The 20,401-nt window shown below is 47.6% G+C and overlaps 1 protein-coding gene across 1 annotated transcript in view; it reads left to right on the forward strand.

The window, feature by feature from the left end:
• GRIK4 (glutamate ionotropic receptor kainate type subunit 4) overlaps positions 1 to 20,401 on the forward strand; it is a 216,641-nt gene that overhangs the window by 60,161 nt on the left and 136,079 nt on the right. The window contains exon 2 of the mRNA XM_074527833.1: positions 12,320 to 12,451. Within this exon, the coding sequence (XP_074383934.1) occupies positions 12,370 to 12,451 (82 nt within the window). The 5' untranslated portion in view covers positions 12,320 to 12,369. The remainder of the gene's footprint in view (positions 1 to 12,319; positions 12,452 to 20,401) is intronic.

Below are 20,401 nucleotides of genomic sequence, written 5' to 3' on the forward strand. Positions count from 1 at the left end.
TTTGATGGGCTGTTGGTTTGTCCAGTGTCATTGGGGAGGTGGCATTGTCACCCTCCAATCCACTGTCACTTTTAGAAAACTATAAATGTTGGGGTCAGAAAATGAAATTCCCTTTTTTTCTTCACCTTGAGAGCAGTGGTGTGCGCTTCTGTTCTTGCTATATAATAACACAATAACATTTATAATGATAACAACATTTCTATATATAATGTTCTCTCCTATAATAACCCCCAGCCATGGGCAGGGGCAGATTCTGCTGGGCCAGGTTGGCAGAATCAATGCTGGAGATTTTTGTGGCTGTGGGGTTTTCCTCAGGGTGGTTTTTATGGATTATCCCCATTAGCACTTTTGGGGATCTCCACTCACCTGTGGTGTGGAAAAGCTGGGATCTCCTGCAGGAGTGGCTCTGTCTGGGCAAGCTCCCCTTAGCAAAAAAAGGAGAAATGGTAAATAATTCAGGTAAATAAAGAACCACAGGGGAAAGGTGGAGCTGCCCTGGAATTGTGTCTGTGAAGTGGCCAGATACTGGAGAAACAAAGGATAAAGCAGGCAGAGAGGAGTTTGTCTGCAGGCTTATGAAACTCGAGCACTGCTTGGTTCCAAAGCACTTCTTGCATCACCAGGCAAGCTGCTCTGAGCCCAAATTCCCCCGTTCTGCAAAAGGTTCCCCAAGCCTTAAATAAACCCACGAAAGGCCATGAGACAGGCAGTGAGAAACTGAGAGGTGCCAGAGACAAGTCCTGTCTGGGAGGGCTGTGGGGAGAAGCTGAGCAGGCTCCTGCCAAGGATGAGTGTGAGGATTTGTCTGGTCTCCTGCCCAGCAGTGAGAGGAAATTTCCTTTTGTCAGCCAACATTGCCTCTGTGCTGTCCTCTCCCCATCCCTGCCCCTCCTGCCAAGCCAGGGGATCTCTGCTGGATTAAAAGCAAATCCCATTTCCTCAGGCTCCCATCCCCACCAGGGAGGAGGGAGGTCAGCAAATAACACCCAAAAAAAACTCTGAGTGCTCCACTTGTCTGGCTGGTATTTCCCCCCAGAGCCAGAATTCCCCTTTTTTATATGGGATTTGATGTGTGGTTACAACAAGCAGAGGAAAAGTGCCAGGGCTGCCCATTCTCCTCCATCCCGCTGGGTTTTGGGTGTTTCATCTCAGCAACACAGGAGCACAGCAGCACACTGCACCCCTAATTGCTGCTTTTTGCTCTTAATTAATCAAACCTATGGTTTTCTGGCCTGAAATCTTGTTGGATTTTTTTCCCCCCTTCTTGTCAGTTTTGCTACAAGCAGGATTAAAAGCTTCTCTCATGCAAAATAATGCCTTTAATTGCAACTTCACATACGAGTTTGGACTTTGATTCTGCCTTCCTGTGCAAGACTATTTATTGCTGCTTTATTCTTTTGCATCTGCTGGTTGTGTGCAGCTGTGCCATTGCACCAGCATCTCCCAGCTCCTGTGTTTTCCATGCATCCCATTAATTTTGCAAGGTTTCCCTTGCCCCCAAGCCTGTCACCCCTGTGCTTTTCTTGTGCCTGTTCTCAGCTTGGCATCTGTCCTGGTTCCCACCTCCTTCCCTGTGCATATGCTCCCTGTGATCCAAAATGCACCCCCAGCAATCCTCACTCCATTAAAACACACAAATCCCATCTTCAGCCATTCACAAACTGCCTCTTTCTCTCCTCAAACCCCAGCCTTTTAGAGCTTGGATGGATCAAAATGTTCTGTGGGTGATAGATGGGAGATTAATCTATTTGTTTCACTTACAGTTTTGGCAGCAATAAAAAGAAGCAAACCCGGATTTTTCACCATAAACCACTTCTTGAAGGTTGATTTGGTAGAGGCTGCTTTGTTTTCCTTTCTTCTCCCTCTTGAATCTGCCAGGGCCTCTAAGTTAAATAAATAGATTAATCTTCTTTCTGTGGCCCAGAGATCAGGTTGATGCATTTAAGAGCTTTCTCTCCCTCCAGACTCCTGAGATGTTCACAGATCCGATTCATATTTTAGAACTTCCTTCATGTGTAAAGAGCCTCGTTGGTGTAGTAGCAATTCTTCACTAACAGCAAATAAGGCTCTGTGCTCCTTGGGTTTCTTTACTTCTGAGAGAGCTGAAAAATTTCCATCAAAGCCTTTCTTTTTTTTTTTTGCTAAAAGGAGAATTTTTTTTTTTTGGTGGAAAAAGCAGCCTTTGGAGAGGTGGGGGAACTGCCTCAAACCTGAAGGTTTCCTTCAAAAGGGGAAATTTGGCGTTTTGTGTGTTGAAGGTTGGATCACCGTGAGCTAAATGGCTGAGAGCAGGTTCCAAAGAGTGTCTCCACTTAGCAAAACCAAAGTGTGGCACAACTGGAAAAGTCTTGGCTTTTGAGGAGGGGAAAATGGGTTTTTGATCAGCTCTGTTTGCTGTGCTCAGAGGTGAGTGCAAGGAAAGCTCAAAAAGGGGTGTTTGAAGCAGTTCCTCCTTGAAATGTAATGAAAGTGGGGCCCTGAGTGGGTTCTTCATCCACTCCCAATGTGGTTGTGTAAGAGATGGGCAAGAAGGTTGGGAGAATTAAAGGTTTGATGCCAGTGGGTGCTTGGGTCTTGCACTGCCCAGGGAAAGATGTTTCGATAAAATTTCTAAAGCTGTGGATATTTTTTAAATCCCAAGTTGCGCCAAGCCCTGTCCAGCCTGGCCTTGGACGCTTCCAGGGATCCAGGTGCAACCCTGGAATATCCCTTTGAAAAGTCCACAGTGGTTTGTTCCCTATTGGAACAATACCCAGACTCCCAAACTCAATTTTTATCCATTTCTCAGTGCAAGACCTTTGCTGTTTTAAAGCCTTTTTCCTGGTTAAGCTTTTGATGAATCCAAGGCTCTGGCTGTGCTCATTTATTCAGGTTTCTTTGTAGGCAGACTTGTTGAACAGCTCAGATTCTGCTCACCTCAGTGTGTCCCCAGGCCACCTCAGCTGGAGAGATCAGTTTGCATTTCCCTGTCCAAAAATCCCCTCCTGTACTGCTGTCTGCAGTGCAAACTCCACTCTGTGCCTCACCGGAGGTGCTTTAATGGAAGCGAAGGCCTGCAGAGTGGGCAGGAGTCTTCTGCTGAATTAATGTGGCATAAAATGTGTCAGGAGAGGCACTTTAAATCAGAAAAACCAGCTGTACACAGAGGGGTTTGTGCCTGCCGGGGTGGGGAGGCAAACAAAGCTTTTCTTCCTTTTTTAGAGATGATTTTTGACCTGCTCAGAATTTTTATCCAAGGTAAATAATGCTCAGCATTTGTGTTTTGTGCTCAGAATGGTCAAGGATGGAGGTGCTGGTCAAGGATGGAGGTATGGTCAAGGATTGGGAGGATGGTCAAGGATTGGGGGGCTGGTCAAAGATTGGGGAGCTGGCCAAGGATGGAGGTGCAGGGCAAGGATTTGGTCCGGTAAAGGATTGGGGCACTGGTCAAAGATTGGGGTGCTGGTCAAGGGTTCAGGTGCTGGTCAAGGATTGGGGTTGTTGTCAAAGATTGAGGTTTTGGTTAAGGATTGAGATTCTGGCCAAGGATTGAGGTGCTGGTCAAGGGTTCAGGTGCTGATCAATGATTTGGTCTGGTCGAGGACTGAGGTGCTGGTCAAGGATGGAGGTGCTGGCCAAAGATTGGGGTGCTGTCCAAGGATTGGTGTTTTGGTCAAGGATTGGGGTGCTGGTCAAGGATTCGGTCTGGTCAAAGACTGAGATTCTGGCCAAGGATCAAGGTGCTGGTCAAGGATCAAGGTTCTGGCCAAGGGTTGAAGTTCTGGCCAAGGATTGAGGTGCTGGTCAAGGACTGAGGTTCTGGTCAAGGATTTGGTCTGGTCAAAGACAGATTCTGGCTAAGGATTGAGATTCTGATCAAAGATCAAGGTTCTGGCCAAGGATTGAGGTGCTGGCTGTGGCACCAGAGCTGCTGTGGCCACCTCTGGCCCTGTTAATGAAGCTCCCTGTCCTTCCCAGCCGGGAGAAACCCTTCCCTCCCTCCTCCCACCTCTCCTCTTCCCCCAGCCTGGTGGAGATTTTGATGATTTTTCCTCTCACATAACAGCTCCAAGCCAATTAAGAGTGTCTCACACAGTCCTCGCCGTGGGAGACCACGGTGCTTTTAACTGCTATTGTTTGTTAATAAAAATAAATCGTGGGCACCAGAGGAAGGAGGGAGGGAGGGAATCCCACACGGGCTCGGATTTTCTCTTTTCCTGGTGGTTTTTTCAGTCGGTGGATGGTCACAGCCAGGGAGGCTTTGACAGATGCTGTGGGCAGGGATGTGCTGGGGTGTTTGGTGCTCTGTGCGAGGTGCCGATTGTGGCCCAGCAGCTTCTGAGGCTCAGGCACAACTGGGGCTGTGCTGCTGCCGGGAGCAGGAGCTGCTGGCGCAGGGATGGGGCAGCTGCAGCATCCTCAGGGGCTGGGCGAGCTCATCCAGCACAGCAGAGAGACCTGGAGAAAAACAGGGAGGAGTTGGGGTGGGAGAAGTTGGAAAGGCTGATGTGAGAAGGTGAGGATCATTTCAGGCATGAAAGCACAGCCCAGGCTGGAGGATGGAGATCCTCACCCCTCCTGTGCTGTTGGTACCATAGGTTTTGTACAAATGGCTCTCTCAGGGAAGGTCACCCCAAACAACCCCATTTTTTGTGAAAAACGGAATTCACAACACTTATAATCACCAACAACATGCAAAAGCCAAAACATAAATGCAAAAGCCAAAACATAAATGCAAAAGCCAAAACATGAGTGCAAACCCCAATATTATCTGGTCATTCCTCACAATGTCAAGTATCGGGGTGTTTTACTCCCACTGCTCTGTGCATCCATCATGTTGGGGGTTTTCTCAGCAGGCACAGGATTTTCTTTGTGGAAGGGTTTGGAGGAGGGCAGGAAGGGCCCAGCTGCTGGATCTGTGCTCTGCCCAAATTCCCCAGCTCAAACCCACTCCCAGGATCAAGTGAGCTGCCCCAGCAAATGAGTTTTAATGCTGTAATGGGACTTTTGTGAGCCTGGCTGAGGGGGTTTCACACTCATAATTCACTCCTCTGAGCCAGCAGAGCTCTTCAAGTATTGACCCAGCCTGGGAGGGCTGATGGGCTGTGTGATAAAGCTGTGGAGGAGAGGAAAATTGAATAAAGATGTCCTGTGAGTGAAGTCTCCTTGTGTTCACAGGGCTGGGGTTGATAATGCTGGGGGAAATCTCGCTCTGAGATAGCCCAGCCTGTGTGAGGAATTAGGATGGGCACACGCCGCTTTTATCTCTAAGCTGTGATGGGAAATTTGATCAGGCTTTGCTAATTCTGGGCAGGATTGAGAAGGGTGAGATGAGAGGACTCCAGGCTGGGGAGAGAGAAAGTTAAAGAAAATAATCCACAGCAACCAGAAATGTCAGCAATGCATTCGTCCTTCTGCTTCACTGCCTCCAGAATTCTTTTCTCCTTGAAGTTTTCTTGCTTCTTTTTCTGGAAGTCACGAAGGGTGGAGGGGGGGAAAAAAAAGGAGATGAAAGAACACAGCTAGGGGAATGAAGATTTTTTAAAAAATCCATTTTCTGTATTGCTTGAGCAGGTGTTTATCACTAATATCGCCTTCCCTGGGCTGTCACCTGCCCTGGTGTCACCTGCAGGGGTGAGATGTGATGGGGAGCCCCGGGTTCCTTTCATCCCCTGGCACCTGGGGAAGGGAGATACCACAGCTCTGTCTCTCAGCCTGGCGAATCCATCCCTGGCCCTGGTGTGAGGACAAAGAGAGGGGTGGCTGCGAGCAAAGCAGGCTCTTTAATGCTGATGGAATCTGAAAAAACGAGACGTGGTTTTTATAGGAACATAGAAATAGCCAGACTGGAACCGAGCTCTGCTTCTTGTTGTTAAGTGTCCTTTTTAAGCACTGGCTGCTTCCAGAGGCTGTGAGAGGAGCCTGGCCCCCAGGGCTGATTCTTCCAGCCCTCAAAAATAGAGAATTCACCATCTCCCTGCAGCGTGAAGGGTTTTACGCCCCATCCAAACATTAATTTGTTTTTTTTTCTTTCCTCTTCAAATGTAGCTTTGTAATTCCAGCCATTCATTCTCTTGATAGATGTCATCCTTCCCTCAGCCTCACAGAGGTTTTTTTGACTGTGACAATACCTCGTGGTAATGATTTACCCGTGCTAATTATGCAATTTTTGCCGAGCGAAACATATTGGTGGTGGCTTTGAATGGAGCAGTTTTTCAGTTTAATTGAACTTACATCTCTGTGGCCCCGGGGCAGGCTGTCAGTGCAGCTCTCCCCTCCCCTGAGACACTTTTTAGAGCTCAGAACAGCCACTTGTTGAGATGTTTTTCAGGTTCTTCCCTTCTTGCCTGTTCCATTTAAACCCCTGCACAAGAAGCTTGACACAAGGCAAGAGCTCTCCTTGCCTGTCCAAGGAATGAAAAAGCCCCGTTAAGTTGTTTGTTGACATTCCCTGACAGCTTTTTCCCCCAATTCCTTGCTGCTCTGCAGCTGTTAAATTTGTTGTCTCAGCTGTGAGGATTACTCCAGCTTTGCTCGAGCTGCGTTTTCTCACCATTCATCAAACTTCTGGTGAGGCAGGGAGAGATCCATCAACACCAAAGCCCCCTCCAAGCTCCTGCTTGGCTGAAAAAAAAATAAAAAACCAGAAAAAAATCAGCCTGGAGAAGGTGGAATTTTCTGCCAGGTTTTCCCAGGGTGTTTGTGGTTTCTCAGCTTGCAGGAGAAGGCGTGCAGGGGGGTTTGCAGTGTGGGGTTGCACGGGGATAAAAGCAACACGTTGGGGTTTTTGGGAAGCCTGGGCCTGGCGCTGCTCTGCAGGGCAGCTGGAGATGCTCCCGCTGGGGACAGATGTGCCAGGAACAGGTTTATTGTAAAAAGATGTTTTTTAGTTGGGGAATAGCATGATTTTGGAAGGTTGAACAATTGCTTTATTGAGCTATACTATATTACACTAATATTATACTGAAAAGATACTAAAGTTAAACTTGTGACCATTCCTAGACAGTCGTGACACAGCTTTGACCTAATTGGCCAATCAATCAATCAATCAAAACAACTATTATTGATGTCCAATTAACACATCCCTTTTTGCTGAACAATCCCCATAGCACATTCCACGTGTGCCAAACCACAGGAGCAGTGAATGGAGATAAGAATTATTTTTTCATCTTTCTCTGAGCTTTCTCACTGCCTTCCCCAGGAGAAATCCTGGCAGAGGGAGTTCTGTTTCCCTCTGTCCAGAGGATGTGAATGCCACACAGGTTCTGCAGGGTGGTGGAATTTTTGGGGATTGAGAAGAAATCTCTGGTGGGAGATGTCCCAGCCCGTGGCAGGCGATCTGTAAGATCCCTTCCAACCCAAACCACTCCGTAATTCCATGAAATAACAGCAAATTCCTTGTCAGGCTGTGCAGTGGGAACAGGCAGAGAGGTGCTGCTTTTCAGGGATGTCTTCTTTATCTCTGTGGCAGCTCCAGCAGAGGGGTTTTTTTTGGTGGGGGTTTTCTTTTAGCGATTTAACATTTTGTTCTGCCTTTTGGCTTTTTTTTTTTTTGCTCTACTGTCTAAGAATTTTTTTCTGCAGAAATCTCCAAATAGCAGGAGGCTGTGGTGATAGCAGTGAAGAAGAGCACCAGCTCACACAGTCATTAAAAATGTATCAGCAGTTTCAGAAGCAACTTGCTCCCTCTCGGAGGCAAATCGTCTATAATTCTGCTTGGTATTTAGAGACTTTTTATCTCCAGAGAGAACACAAAACTCCCCAGTATAGCCCTGATTTATTTTATTCTCTTGACTTTTCCAGAGCTGAAAGATGAAAAAAATAATAAAATAAAAGGGGGCTTAGCAGGAAAATAATTCTGTATTTGTGCTGCACGCAGGGGTCAGCTCGTGATCCAGCAGCAGCTTCTCAGCACCTCCCACCCTGAAGGACCCAGGGAACTCTTTCCCATCCATCCCACTCTTTTATTTTTTGGGAGCAGATTGGGAATGCTGCCCAGACAGCTGTCCATCAACCCAGCCTGCTGTCAGAGCGGCAGAGAGGAGCCACTCGAGCTGTGAATGCACAGCTCCTGACATGTTCTCGCTGGAAACTTCAGCAGGGGGAAGTTGGTTGGATTTATTTTCAGCCAGCTGAGGATGAGTCTGGGATAAGTCATCTTCACACGCAGGAGAATTAGTGAGGCAAGCTGCTAAAGAGCTTTGTCTCTCCGGGGTTTTCTTGGCTTTGTGAGGTTTCAATGAAGGGAAGTTGTGCTCCTCTCATCTCTGAGTGGGGTTTGGGGCTGCACAGGAGTGGATGCCCCAGCTGTGGCCACAATTCACCGGTGGAGTTGTGGAATTCCACCTGGTGGAACTCCTGTTCCACAGCATCTCCTGGGGAAATGAGGGACAGGCAGATGCCCCTGGCAGCTGGAAGGCAGCCTGGCAGGATGACAAGCTCAGCAGGGCAAAATCAATGTACAGTGAGGGTGTTTGGACTGTGCTCACCACCCTTTAATGCCTGGATTTGGGGAGGGGGCAGCAGGTGGGAACTGGGAGGTGCAGAGGGACTGAAACACCTCTTTGTTCATTTCAGAGTAACTTTGATGCTGTTTTGTGACCGTGTTCACAAGATAGGGGTCTGAGGATGAGGGAAGAGACAAGGACCTGACTCCATGTTTCAGAAGGCTTGGTTTATTATTTTATGATATATATTACATTAAAACTATACTAAAAGAATAGAAGAAAAGGTTTCATCAGAAGGCTAGCTAAGAATAGAAAAAGAAAGAACGATAACAAAGGTTTGTGGCTCGGACTCTCTGTCTGAGCCAGCTGACTGTGATTGGCCATTAATTAGAAACAACCACACGAGACCAATCCCAGATGCACCTGTTGCATTCCACAGCAGCAGATAACCATTGTTTGCATTTTGTTCCTGAGGCCTCCCAGCTTCTCAGGAGGAGAAATCCTAAGGAAAGGATTTTTCATAAAATGATGTCTGTGACACTGGGCTAGGAGGAAAATCCTCTCTCTCCTTCCCTCCTGATCCCAAACTGGGATCCCAGCATTGTGCTGGTGGAGATGCATCCCTGTGCTCCCCTCCCAGGTATTTTGCCATCACCTCCAGCCCCCAGCTGGGCACACCTTGTAGGATCCAGTTTTCTGTTGTTTAGCAACCCCTAAGGCACATTTCTATTGCTGACAGCTGGCTCCAAACCCCAGCCCTCCTGAGGGGTGAGGTGGAGCAGCCTCCCCCTGTGCTCCATGTCCCAGGTAATTACAGCCCTGCACTCCCAGAGCAGAGCTCAGCAGGTGCTCTGGATTTACTGCTCAGCCTGGCTGATAACTCCGAGCTGCTGATGCCTGGGAATCTCCTCCTCAGCCCCTCCAGCAGGCTGCAAACAGGAGGAGCAGCCTTGGGTCTGTCCCTTGGAGCAGGGAGGCACAGGAGCTTTTCCTTTTTCCCCACAGGAGTGGTTGCTCCTTTTTATTTTGTCTTTGCAGAGTCTGAAATGAGAACCCCTTTTTCTTATCTTGTGGTTCGCAGGGTTATTTGTAGGGGGACACAGTATGGTGATGTGGAATGTAATCTTAGCCCCCAATTAGTTGCAGCTGGACTCGATTACTAAAGATTAGGAGCAGGCCTAATGTTAACAGGCCATACCTGTAGGCAGTAAGAACTGGTGGTACAAAAGAGAGGAGTCAGAGGAGTCAGATGGCTGCTGCAAGGACTGGGAGCAGTCACTACTTAGAGGAGCTGCCTGTGAGAAAACTTTGAGGAGGTATGAAACTCTGAGGCTGTGGGATCCTTGCACCATAATGATAATAGCACTGTTGTAATATATAAGGCAACAGTTTTTTGAGGTTGGAAAAGCCCTCCCAGACCATGGAGTCCAACTGTGCCCATCCCCACCTTGTCCCCAGCCCAGAGCTCTGAGTGCCACCTGTAGGGGTTCCTTGGGCACTCCAAACCTGCCTGGGCAGGCCCTGCCAATATTAACAACCCTTTCCATGGGGAAACTCCTGCTGGTGTCCACCCTGGCCTAGCCTGAGGCTGTTCCCTCTCCTCCTGTCCTTGGCATAAGAGCCCAAATTGTCCCCTCCTGTTAGGAATTGTGCAGAGCCACAAGGTCCCCCCTGATCCCCCTTTTCTCCAGGCTGAGCCCCTTCTCTGCTCCCTCAGCCCCTCCTGGTGTTCCAGACCCTTCCCAGCTCCTTTTCTTTCTCCAACCCCTCCATGCCCTTTCTCCAACCCCTCCATGTCCTTCCCTGAAGTGATTCCACAGAGCTTTGGCAGGCAATGGTGAGGGTGCAAACTCCAGCAACCTCCTCGGATTTCAGGCAGGCATTTCCCTCCTGTCTGCGGCTGGAATTTGAGGGGTTTTACCCCCTTTTCCCTGCCCTGCCCCTGGTCTGACATTCCCTGCCAGATGTTTTAGTCGAGCTGTGGCTGTTCATCACCAGGGGTTGGTGTTTTGGTTTTCCCAAAAATCTCGGGTTTGGTTTTCCCAAAAATCTCAAATTTGATTTTTCCCAAAATCTCAAACTGGAAAACCAAAACCATTATGCAAGGAAAGCATACTAGGGGTAGCAGCACAAGAAGTAGGACCTAAAATAACCTAAAAAATTAGGAAAACAGGATTGTGAGCGTTGAGGAGCAGCTTTAGAGCCAGAACTGAGCATGGGGGAGCTCTTTGTGTGGCAAACTCAAGCTGTCCTGCTGTCTCCATGGGGGAGGGATGTCTGTCTGTGTTCCACCAGGCTGGGAGTGCATCTGACACGATGCTGCTGTTTTGTCAATAATCTTGGGAAGTTTGGAAATAGCTGCTTCAAAGTGCTCCAGTGATACATTGCTCTGCAATCTGTCCCTGCCGCCGCCAGCACTTCTAAGTAACCAATTTCCCACGTGTTTAACCTTTTAGGGCTTCTCTTCCCCAGGAATTACTCTGCAACTCCCACTGAAAAGAAGGGGAAAAAAATGGAGAAAATTGCTATTTGCCCTTCACAGAGGTGGTTCATTTTCCAGGTGGTTTTTTTGGGGTGTTTCTAGCTTTTAAAAATGGGTTGAAAGCACTGAAATTGGGATGTTCTTCCCATGTCTGACTGGCAGCTGAGCATCCCTCAATTTTTTGGATTTGGGATGCAGGAGGTGTGGAAGCATGATCCAGGAAAGGCTCAAACCCCTGGAGATGTCCCTGGATTTTTATTTCTGTGGCTCTGTCTCTGCATTTCCCCTCTGTGAAAAGGGGATGGTCCCTGTGGAGAGTGCTGAGATAAGCTGGAGGAAGCCTTAAATGTAATCTAAAAATAGATTAATTGGAAAATTGCAAGCAAAAGGCAGCGTCTTGCTCAGACAAAACTCCTGGTGGCTTCAAAGGCAGATTAAAGACTTTGCCTGTGTCAGGACTTGGTATTTGGCCCAAGAAGGAGACAAATGGAAGAGGGTGAGAATGTTTGCCAGCAGAAGAGAGAAGGGAGAGATAAGGTAACAGATGAAACACTCAAAGTCAGCATTTAAGGACATTGCTGCCTGTGGAGATAATTTTATCAACTCCAGAGACAACAGTTTTTTGGGTTTTTATTTTTTTTTCTATGAAGTAAAATCTGCCCTTTATGAAGCTGTTTAAAATGGCATTTGTTGCAAATTTGATTAGCTGCAGGAGCCTGCTGTGGGACAGCCAGTGCCAATATCTGTGCTGGTGATGAGTTTGTGGATTTTGCACCCCCTGCCCTTCATTTTGGTGCTGTTCTGATTTAGAAATTTGAATCTCTGTGTGATTGGGTGGTGAGACAAAAATAGAGGACAAAAAAATGAGATGCTCTTGGTGTTGTGCTGAACCGTCTTGTTCCTGACAGGGAGGGAAGGAGGTGACTGGAATTGTGGCAAGGAATTGGTTTCTGGTTTGGTGAGGCCCAAGTGATCTCTGCCTCCTCAGCCCTTCCCTCGAATCACGTTTTGCTGTGAAAATGCTTTGTCCCATCCTAAAATCAGAAATCAGTGTTATATAATGAGCTGCTGGCTGCTCGGAGTGGAAAGAGAAAAGGGGGGGGTGGGTGAGAATAGAAGTCAGAGATGTGACTCAATATTGATTTCCACTTGTTTTTGTTGAAACGCTAAAAATGCCAAGATGAAATATTTGGACTTTTCCTCGTGCTCCTTTCCTTTTTTTTAATTTTTTAATTTTTTTTTTCTTTTTTTTCTTGCAAGGAGCTCTCTGCCCAGTTGGATTCCAAACCCTGAATAATTCATAGTCTGTAAATATCTCCCTCCTCCTCGGGTAAATAGAGCTTTTGTCGAGCTCAGTGGTGCTGCTGGGGGGAGCAGAGGTGCTCAGGGTGTTTTTTGTGTCTCCCTGCAGAGTTATGTCATGCCCAGACCACCGCAGGGCTCCATGAGGATTTATGGAAGATGCTCCGTGTCTTGGCGCCTCTGGTGCTCCTTCTGCTGTGGCTGATGAGGATCTGGGCCAGCCCCCATTCCCTGAGGATTGGTGAGTGCTCCCCTGGCTTTGGGCTCATTATTCTTATTGTTACTGGGAGTTTTGCAAGAGTCAAATCTTAAATTGGCGTCTCAAAATGAGAATATTTGACTGCAATAAGGTCGGCAACACATCGGTATTTTTAGACTTACACCTCTGTTCACAGAAACAAGAGCAAAACCAGATGTACAATTTATTGTATTTGTTATTAGGAGTTTGCAAGAGTCAAATCTTAAAAGAAGAATATTTGACTGTAGTAAGGTTGGCAACACCTAAGTAGTTTTATACCTACACCTGTGTTCACACAAACAAACTGTATTTGTTATTAGGAGTTTGCAGGAGTCAAATCTTAAGAAACTTAATTAAAAGAAGAGTATTTGACTGTAGGAAAGTTGGTAAGACGTCAATATTTTTATACTTACACCTATGTTGACACAAATAAGAGCAAAACTAGATGTACAATTCACTGTATTTGTTATTAGGAGTTTGCAAGAGTCAAATCTTAAAAGACAGTCTTAAAAGAAGAATATTTGACTGTAGTAAGGTTGGCAACACAAATATTTTTATACTTATACCTACACCTGTATTCACACAAACAAGAGCAAAACTAGATGTACAATTTACTGTGCAATATTGATATTAATAATAAAAAATCTACAAAGGGTTTGGTAGATTTTAGCAGTCAAATGCTGGAAGTTGTGGCAGTATCACCAAGTTCACAGAAACAGCACTTTTACCTCTAAAACTTGGTGTATTAGCAGACCTTGACCATTAGAAGAAGACTTTGGTGTTTTTAACTCATATTCACGGTCCCACCACCAACCCTTAGAATTGTACTTCCGCCAATGAGGATATCAGAGAGAAAAAGACGTGGAGAACTCTGAGATTTTACAGCTTAAAAAATAGCGGGGAAATTACTCAATAGAATGAAAATGTTTTCCCAGTGATGCTCTGGAGGGATTCTTGGAATCCTCCCTGCCTGGTGGGGCTGACACTGAGTGAAAGGTTCTCCTGGATGGTCAGGAGCTCCTCCTCTGAATTTTGGGAATGTTCTGTCTCTGTTTTGCTCGTGAAATTAGTTTGTGGTGAGCTGGCACACTTGCTGTGCTCCTCCTTGTGTTTTGGGAATGTTCTCTCCTTCCTTTTGTCAATGAAATTGAGGTTATGGTGAGTGGAGATGCTGAGTTCCTCCTTAAATTTTGGGCGTGTTCTTCAGTTTGTACATGAAATGCAGTTTATGGTGAGCTGACACACTTGCTGAAGCTCCTCCATGAATTTTGGGCATGTTGTCTCCCTCCTTTTGTAAATGAAATGCAGTTTATGGTGAGTTTACACATTGAGCTCCTCCCTGCATTTGGGAATGTTCTCTCCTTCCTCTTGTCAATGAAATTAGTTTATGGTGAGCTGACACTGTTGCTGAAGCTCTTCTTTGCATTTTGGAAATGTTCTCGCTTTCCTTTTGTAAATGGAATTAGTTTATGGTGAGCTGACAATGTTGTTGAAATCCCTCCATGCATTTTGGGCATGTAGTCGCTCCCTTTTGTAAATGAAATTAGTTTATGGTGAGTTGACACTGTTGCTGAGCTCTTCCCTGCATTTTGGGAATGTTCTCTCCTTCCTTTTATCAATGAAATGCAGTTTATGGTGATTGGGCACGCTGAGCTCCTCCCTGCATTTTGGGAATGTTCTGTTTCTAGTTTGTAAATGAAATTAGTTTCTGGTGAGCTGACACACTTGCTGAAATCCCTCCATGCATTTTGGAAATGTTCTCACTTTCCTTTTGTGAATTAAATTAGTTTATGGTGAGCTGAGAGTGTTGCTGAAATCCCTCCATGCATTTTGGGCATGTTGTCTCTTCCTCTTGTCAATGAAATTAGTTTATGGTGAGCTGACACACTTGCTGGAGCTCCTCCCTGCATTTTGGGAATGTTCTGTCTCTAGTTTATAAATGAAATTAGTTTATGGTGAGCTGACACACTTGCTGGAGCTCCTCCCTTCGTTTTAGAGGTGTTGTCTCTTCCCCTTGTCAATGAAATGCACTTCATGGTGAATTTCTGTATTTGTGCTGGTTCTCATGGTGTTGATGTCGCCCTTCCTGTTGAATTCAAAGCCCCCCTCAAAGAGCCACTGAGGAGCTAAAATCACCCCTGCCATGTCCTACCCCTCTCCTAAACCCACATAAAATGAAATATTTCTGTCACAAATACATTTGCCCTCCACTGATGAGCAAGGGGGGCAGAGCCCAGCCTGCCCCAGCTCAAGGCTGCCACAGGAGCTGTGCAAACCCCAAAATATCCAATTTACAGGGGCATCCCATGAATTCAGGTCCATCAGGAGCTCTCAGGGAGAGGCACCATCATTTCCCCTGGCTGCATGCGTGGATTAGGGACCATAAATGCACCCAGACGCCTCCTAATGGAGCTCACTCCCAGAACTGACACTCGGCTCTGTGTTTTAGAAAGGAACCTGCTTTCCCTGCGGCCAGCAGCGCCTTCATGAACCATTTGTTGCAGATAAGCAGCCAATCCATCCCTGTCCCCATTTGCAACTTTCACAGGTGACACTTCTGAAGTAAAATTACCTCTCCCCTCTGCTGGTGGAGGCAGCTGAGGAAATATGGGCAGGGAAGGTGTGAGCTGGCAGGAGCCTGGCAAGGCTGGCTGGGTGTTTTATGTCCCTGGGATCCCTGATTCATGTGCAGCATTTCACCTGGATGGGCGCATCCTCCACTCCAGCCAGCAGGCAGGCATGGGGATAGAGAGTGGGTTAGCAGCATGCTGAAGGTGAAAATCCTTCATTTTGCTTTGTGCCCCATCTTTTTGGGCAGAGCTATGAGGTTTTTGGGAGTGTGGTAAAAAGGGGAGTTCCTGTGACAGCACAGAGCTGCAAACCTGAGGTCAGTTTGATTCCCACTTCCTCAGAGTGAAAGGTGAAGGTGTTTGAGATCCTGAAGGATTGAATTTTGTGTCCCATCTTTTTTGGGAGCACTGGCAAGGCTGGCTGGGTGTTTTATGTCCCTGGGATCCCTGATTCATGTGCAGCACTCCCATTCACCTGGATGGGCGCATCCTCCACTCCAGCCAGCAGGCAGGGATGGGGATAGAGAGTGGATTAGCAGCATGCTGAAGGTGAAAATCCTTCATTTTGCTTTGTGTTCCATCTTTTTGGGGAGAACTATGGGGCTTTTGGGAGTGCGGGGAAAAAAAAGGGGTTCTCCTGTGACCCGCAGTTTGTTTCCCACTTCTCCAGAATGAGAGGTGAAGATGTTTGAGATCCTGAAGGTTTGAATGAAAATCCTTCCTTTTGCTTTGTGTTCCATCTTTTTGGGGAGAACTATGAGGGTTTTGGGAGTGTGGTAAAAAGGGGAGTTCCTGTGACAGCACAGAGGTGCAAACCTGAGGTCAGTTTGATTCCCACTTCCTCAGAGTGAAAGGTGAAGGTGTTTGAGATCCTGAAGGATTGAATGAAAATCATTCATTTTATTTGTGTCCCATCTTTTTGGGGAAGGTATTTGAGACCTGGGACTGTGAATTTTCATCTTTTAAGGACTGTGAAGTTTTGGGGAGTGTGGAAAAATAGGGGAGTTCCTGTGACGACACAGAGCTGCAAACCTGGGGCCAGTTTGTTTCCCACCTCCCCATAGTGAAAAGTGAAGGTGTTTGAGACCTGGGACTGTGAATTTTCATCTTTTAAGGACTGGAAACTGAAATTATGCTGCATCTTCCAGGTGGGAATGGCCGCTGCCTTCCAGCTTGCTTTGGTTTGGGGGGTTTGATGAGTGTTGTTCCTTCGAGCCACAGTTTCATTTTTACGGCGCCTCCAACAAAAAAGTTAATAAAAATAAAGTGCAGAATAAAAAGAGGGAGAAAAATATGACCAGCGGCCCTGAAATCATTCCCAAATGCATGCTTTTGGCAAGGCAGGGAGATATGGTATCTAGCAACATAAATCAATGCTCTGCATAGGGAAGGAAAACCAGGCCAGCAAGAACATTTAAATATTCAAAGAAAACGCGAGCAAAGCTTTAAAACAATGCTGAAAACCATCTGATAAGGGGCTGCTGAAATGCACAGGGATGTGATCAGTAATGGGAGGTGAGCTGGGCAGTGTCAGGGTGGGTTCTTCAGCAGGAAAATGAGATTATTCCCTGCAGGGGAACACGGTGGTGCTGAGTCAGGGACTCTTGGCTTGGGAGCTGAGCCCTGAGCTTCCCTGCTGCCGCTTTTTTGGGGTTTGGGGTGGATCTTGGCCCTGGCAGCCCTCAGAGGAGCGGAGAGGCAGCAGATTGCTCCATCTCTGAGCGAGTTTCTGCTGGCCTGGACAGGACCCACAGCCAGTGTTGCATTGCAGCGAGCTGGAGGAGCATCATCTGTGCAAGGCATTGAGCAGAATGTGGGCTACAGGGTCACCTTGCCCTGCCTTTGGCTGCAGAGCAGCAGCCTGGAGGCTCCTCAATGCTCCATTTCTCTCCTTGATACACAGGGAGGAGAAAAACCATCGGTGCAGGCTTGTTCCTTCAGCCTTGCATTGTTTGTTCCTTCCTGATGCAACCCTGGAGAAGTTTTCCTTGTTCCTGTTTGTCTGGAGACCTTGGTGGGGGAATCCAGGTGTAAAAAAAGCTTTGTTTGAAATGGTGATGTTTTGCTGAGAATGTCTTTTGTCAGTCAGTTCCCTGCTCTGTCTGGGTGAATTATTATCCCTGTGGGCCTCAAAAGCTGGGTCTGATCAGGGATGGGAGTGTTCCCAACAGCTTTAGGAGCTCTGAGAGGGAAGGAATTGCCTCCAGGCAGCCTGGAGCCCTCGGAAGAACCAGTGCAAAATACCCTGGGAGCTCTTGCACAGCTTGTGTTGCATCCAGCCACCCCAAAAAACAAAAATAATCAGCTCCCCCCTGCCCTCCAGGGTAACATCTCCCTGGCCCTGCTTTCCTGCAGCACACAGAGTGTGTGGGAGCAGCTCTGGGTTTGTTTTCTGCCTGTTCTCTCATGCTGAAGGAAGTGTCAGGAAATTTGCCTGAGTTATTTACTGGGTTATTTACTCGGCCTCGCTGAGCAGAGCGTGGGGGCCCTAAATTGGCATTTTCTGCCTTGATTCATTGGGTGTGCTAAAGAAGCTCGTTTAAAATTCATACCCCGGCCAAAATTGTAGTTTATCCATGGAAGCTCCCTCAGCAGGAGCAGGGTAGGAGCCCTGACAGAGGATCTGCTGCAAACTCCTTGCAAGGCCTCCTGAGCCTTTCAGGGCTGTCTCTGCCTGTCAAAATCCCTTCCCTGCCTCTGTCTCCCAGCTCTGCAAACTTCACACAATATCTTCAGCATTTAAGGGTGTTTTTTGGGGTGGATCTTGATGGTTTCCTGCCCCATTCCCAGGCACTGTGCTGGGGCTCAGCTCTCATTGCTGTCCCAGTGCAGCAATGTGGTTTTGCTTTGTGGTTCTATCCAGAGAAGCAATTTGTGCTCCAGGTCCTCATGAACCACAGCCCTGATGCTGTGGTGTCGCTGGAAGTGTCACCCTGGGCAGTTTGTCCTCATTTCTAGGCCTGATTCCAAAATTCTGGAGTGTCTGAAGTGCTGGGAACCTCCTGTGTCTGCTCTAGGTTCTGATTCTGGAACTGGAATCACAGGATCATGGAGGATTAGGATTAAAATCACAGGATCATGGAGAGGTTTAGGTTGGTTTAAAGATCCAGTTCCACCCCTCTCCCACTGTTCCAAGGCCCAGCCTGGCCTTTCCATGGATCCAGGAGCAGCCCCAGCTTCTCTGGGCACCTGTGCCCACCATCCCAGGGAAGGATTTCTCCCCAAAATCCAATCTAAACCAACTCTTTTTGAGTTTTAAGCCATTCTCCCTCATCCTGTCACTCCAAGCCCTTGTGAAAAATCCCTCTATGTCTTTCCTGCAGCTCCTTCAGGCACTGGAAGGCCACAGTGTGGTCACTCCAAAGCCTTTTCTTCTCCAGGCTGAGCAATCCCAATTCTCTCAGTTTCAATCCCAAATTCTCTCAGCTTTTCACGTCCAGAAAATGTTCTTGGGCACCCCCCAGAGCTGTGAGAGACCCCTGGCACTCAGCTGTGTGTGCTGAAGGGGGTGGGACGAGGCAGAGTGGAGATTTTCCTGCATCTCAGTGGTTGTGTGGTGCCCCTGTATCCCCAGCCCACCCCTCTATCAGGACTGTGGGTAGCACAGCATCACTTGTACAACCCCAAATCCCTGCGCAATCGCCCTCCTGAGGTGTTTATGATGCTCTAAACCACTCTGAGAGTGAGTAAAGGCCCCAGAGCTGCCCTGCTGGTGCAGTTTGTCCAAAGGTGTGTCTGGGAAAAAGGAGCATTAAAGACTCGTGAGGTAAAAATGAGCAATAACAGCAGTGGAGTTGGGGATGGTTCCGTTCAGCTCCCTCAGGACACACACAATTCTCCTGCAGGCACTGCAGGGAAGATCCCAGAAGGCAGAATTAGCATTTTAAAGGGTGCTGGTGGCTCTGATGATGAAGGTGCTGAGGAAGGAGGACGCTGATGTCAGCAGGTACCAATTTCTTCCTCCCAGGTGTCAGGAGGAGCTGGTGGGGGGAGAAGCCCAGCTGTGCTTTTTTTTTGTGGCTTTGTGGCAGATTTTGTGCCATCCCCAGCTCCCCACCTCCTGTCTGCAGCTGGCTCGCACAGCTTGAAGCTCCCCTTCTCCCTCCTGCTGCAAACATTTAACACACACAAAGCACAAACTCCTTTCCTGGCGTAGCTCTGCCTGATCCAAGCCCTTTGTGGATGCTCCTGATGGATCTGGGATAAATTGGCCGTGGATTTGCTGTTCCCCAGCAGAGGAATGGCCTTTCCCTGGCTTTGAAGGCAGCCAGGATCAGCTCAGAGAACAGGAGCAATCTGCTGGTGCTGGAAAACCTCCCCACTTGTCATTAGGATCAGTGTTTAATCCCAGCCTGGCTTGGGGAGTGGGGTGGGAGGAGGGTGCAGTTATTGGGATACAATATTAATATTTCCTCTAATATTAAAAAGAGGCAGTTAAGTTCATGAAAGCAAAGTAGGTTTGTAGTTATTTATCATTTGCTGCCTGGGACTGCTGAGAGGTAGAGAAAAATAGGATATTCATCTGCTATCTGGTCTTTTAATTTTCTTCTGATTATTCTTCTTGGAGAGGGATGTCTTATTTATGGGTTTTGAGTTATGTGCATAAATATTTCTTTTTAAAATCACCTGTACAGATGCCAGGCCCTTCAGCAAAGCCTCATTTTGACTTACAGTGAATCATGAGTGTTTTGGGTTGAAAGGATCTTAAAGATTATCCAGTTTCAACCCCCTGACAAGGACAGGGACATCTTCCACTGGTTCTGGTTGCTCCAAGGCCTGTCCAACCTGGCCTTGGACACTTCCAGCATCCAGGGGCAGCCACAGCTGCTCTGGGCACATTTTATCCTTGGATTCTTTGCAGTTCTGCCCAGGTATTCTGTTCCTGTGCTCCAGCTCTGGAAGGAGTGGTTGCCACTGCCCCATCTCCTTCACCCTCCCTGAGCCATCTCCTTCAGGCCACTCATCCACAGAGACTGCTCAAGGATAAAATGAAATGTTTTTTTTCAGCAAAAAGCAACTGAAAGTGTTCAAAAAGGGGCTGGTGATTGGTGCAGTCATTTATCCACCCTGCTTTTCTCTGGAATTATCTGGTGAAAGGTGTTTTTTTGAAAGCTTTTGCTGCAGGATGCCAGGGCAGGGTGCTGAGGCTCTGCTGCGATCAGTGGTGGGTGCTGGGTGGTCTCCAGGAGGTTTTCCACGATATTCCCACTAAACCTGTGGATGCAGCTTCTCCTGGGGCTGTGCTCAGCACCCTGGCAGCCTGCAGAGGCAGGAGGAGGCTCGTTAGCACCATGGAGGTGTGAGGGAAAACTGCGGGAGGAACACGAGCGCTTCCGAGCGGGAACCGCGAGCGGGTTCTGGAGGGATGCACAAACCCCCAGGG

This window comes from Zonotrichia albicollis, chromosome 27 (genome assembly GCF_047830755.1).
Source record: "Zonotrichia albicollis isolate bZonAlb1 chromosome 27, bZonAlb1.hap1, whole genome shotgun sequence".
In the NCBI taxonomy this organism is placed as follows: domain Eukaryota; kingdom Metazoa; phylum Chordata; class Aves; order Passeriformes; family Passerellidae; genus Zonotrichia; species Zonotrichia albicollis.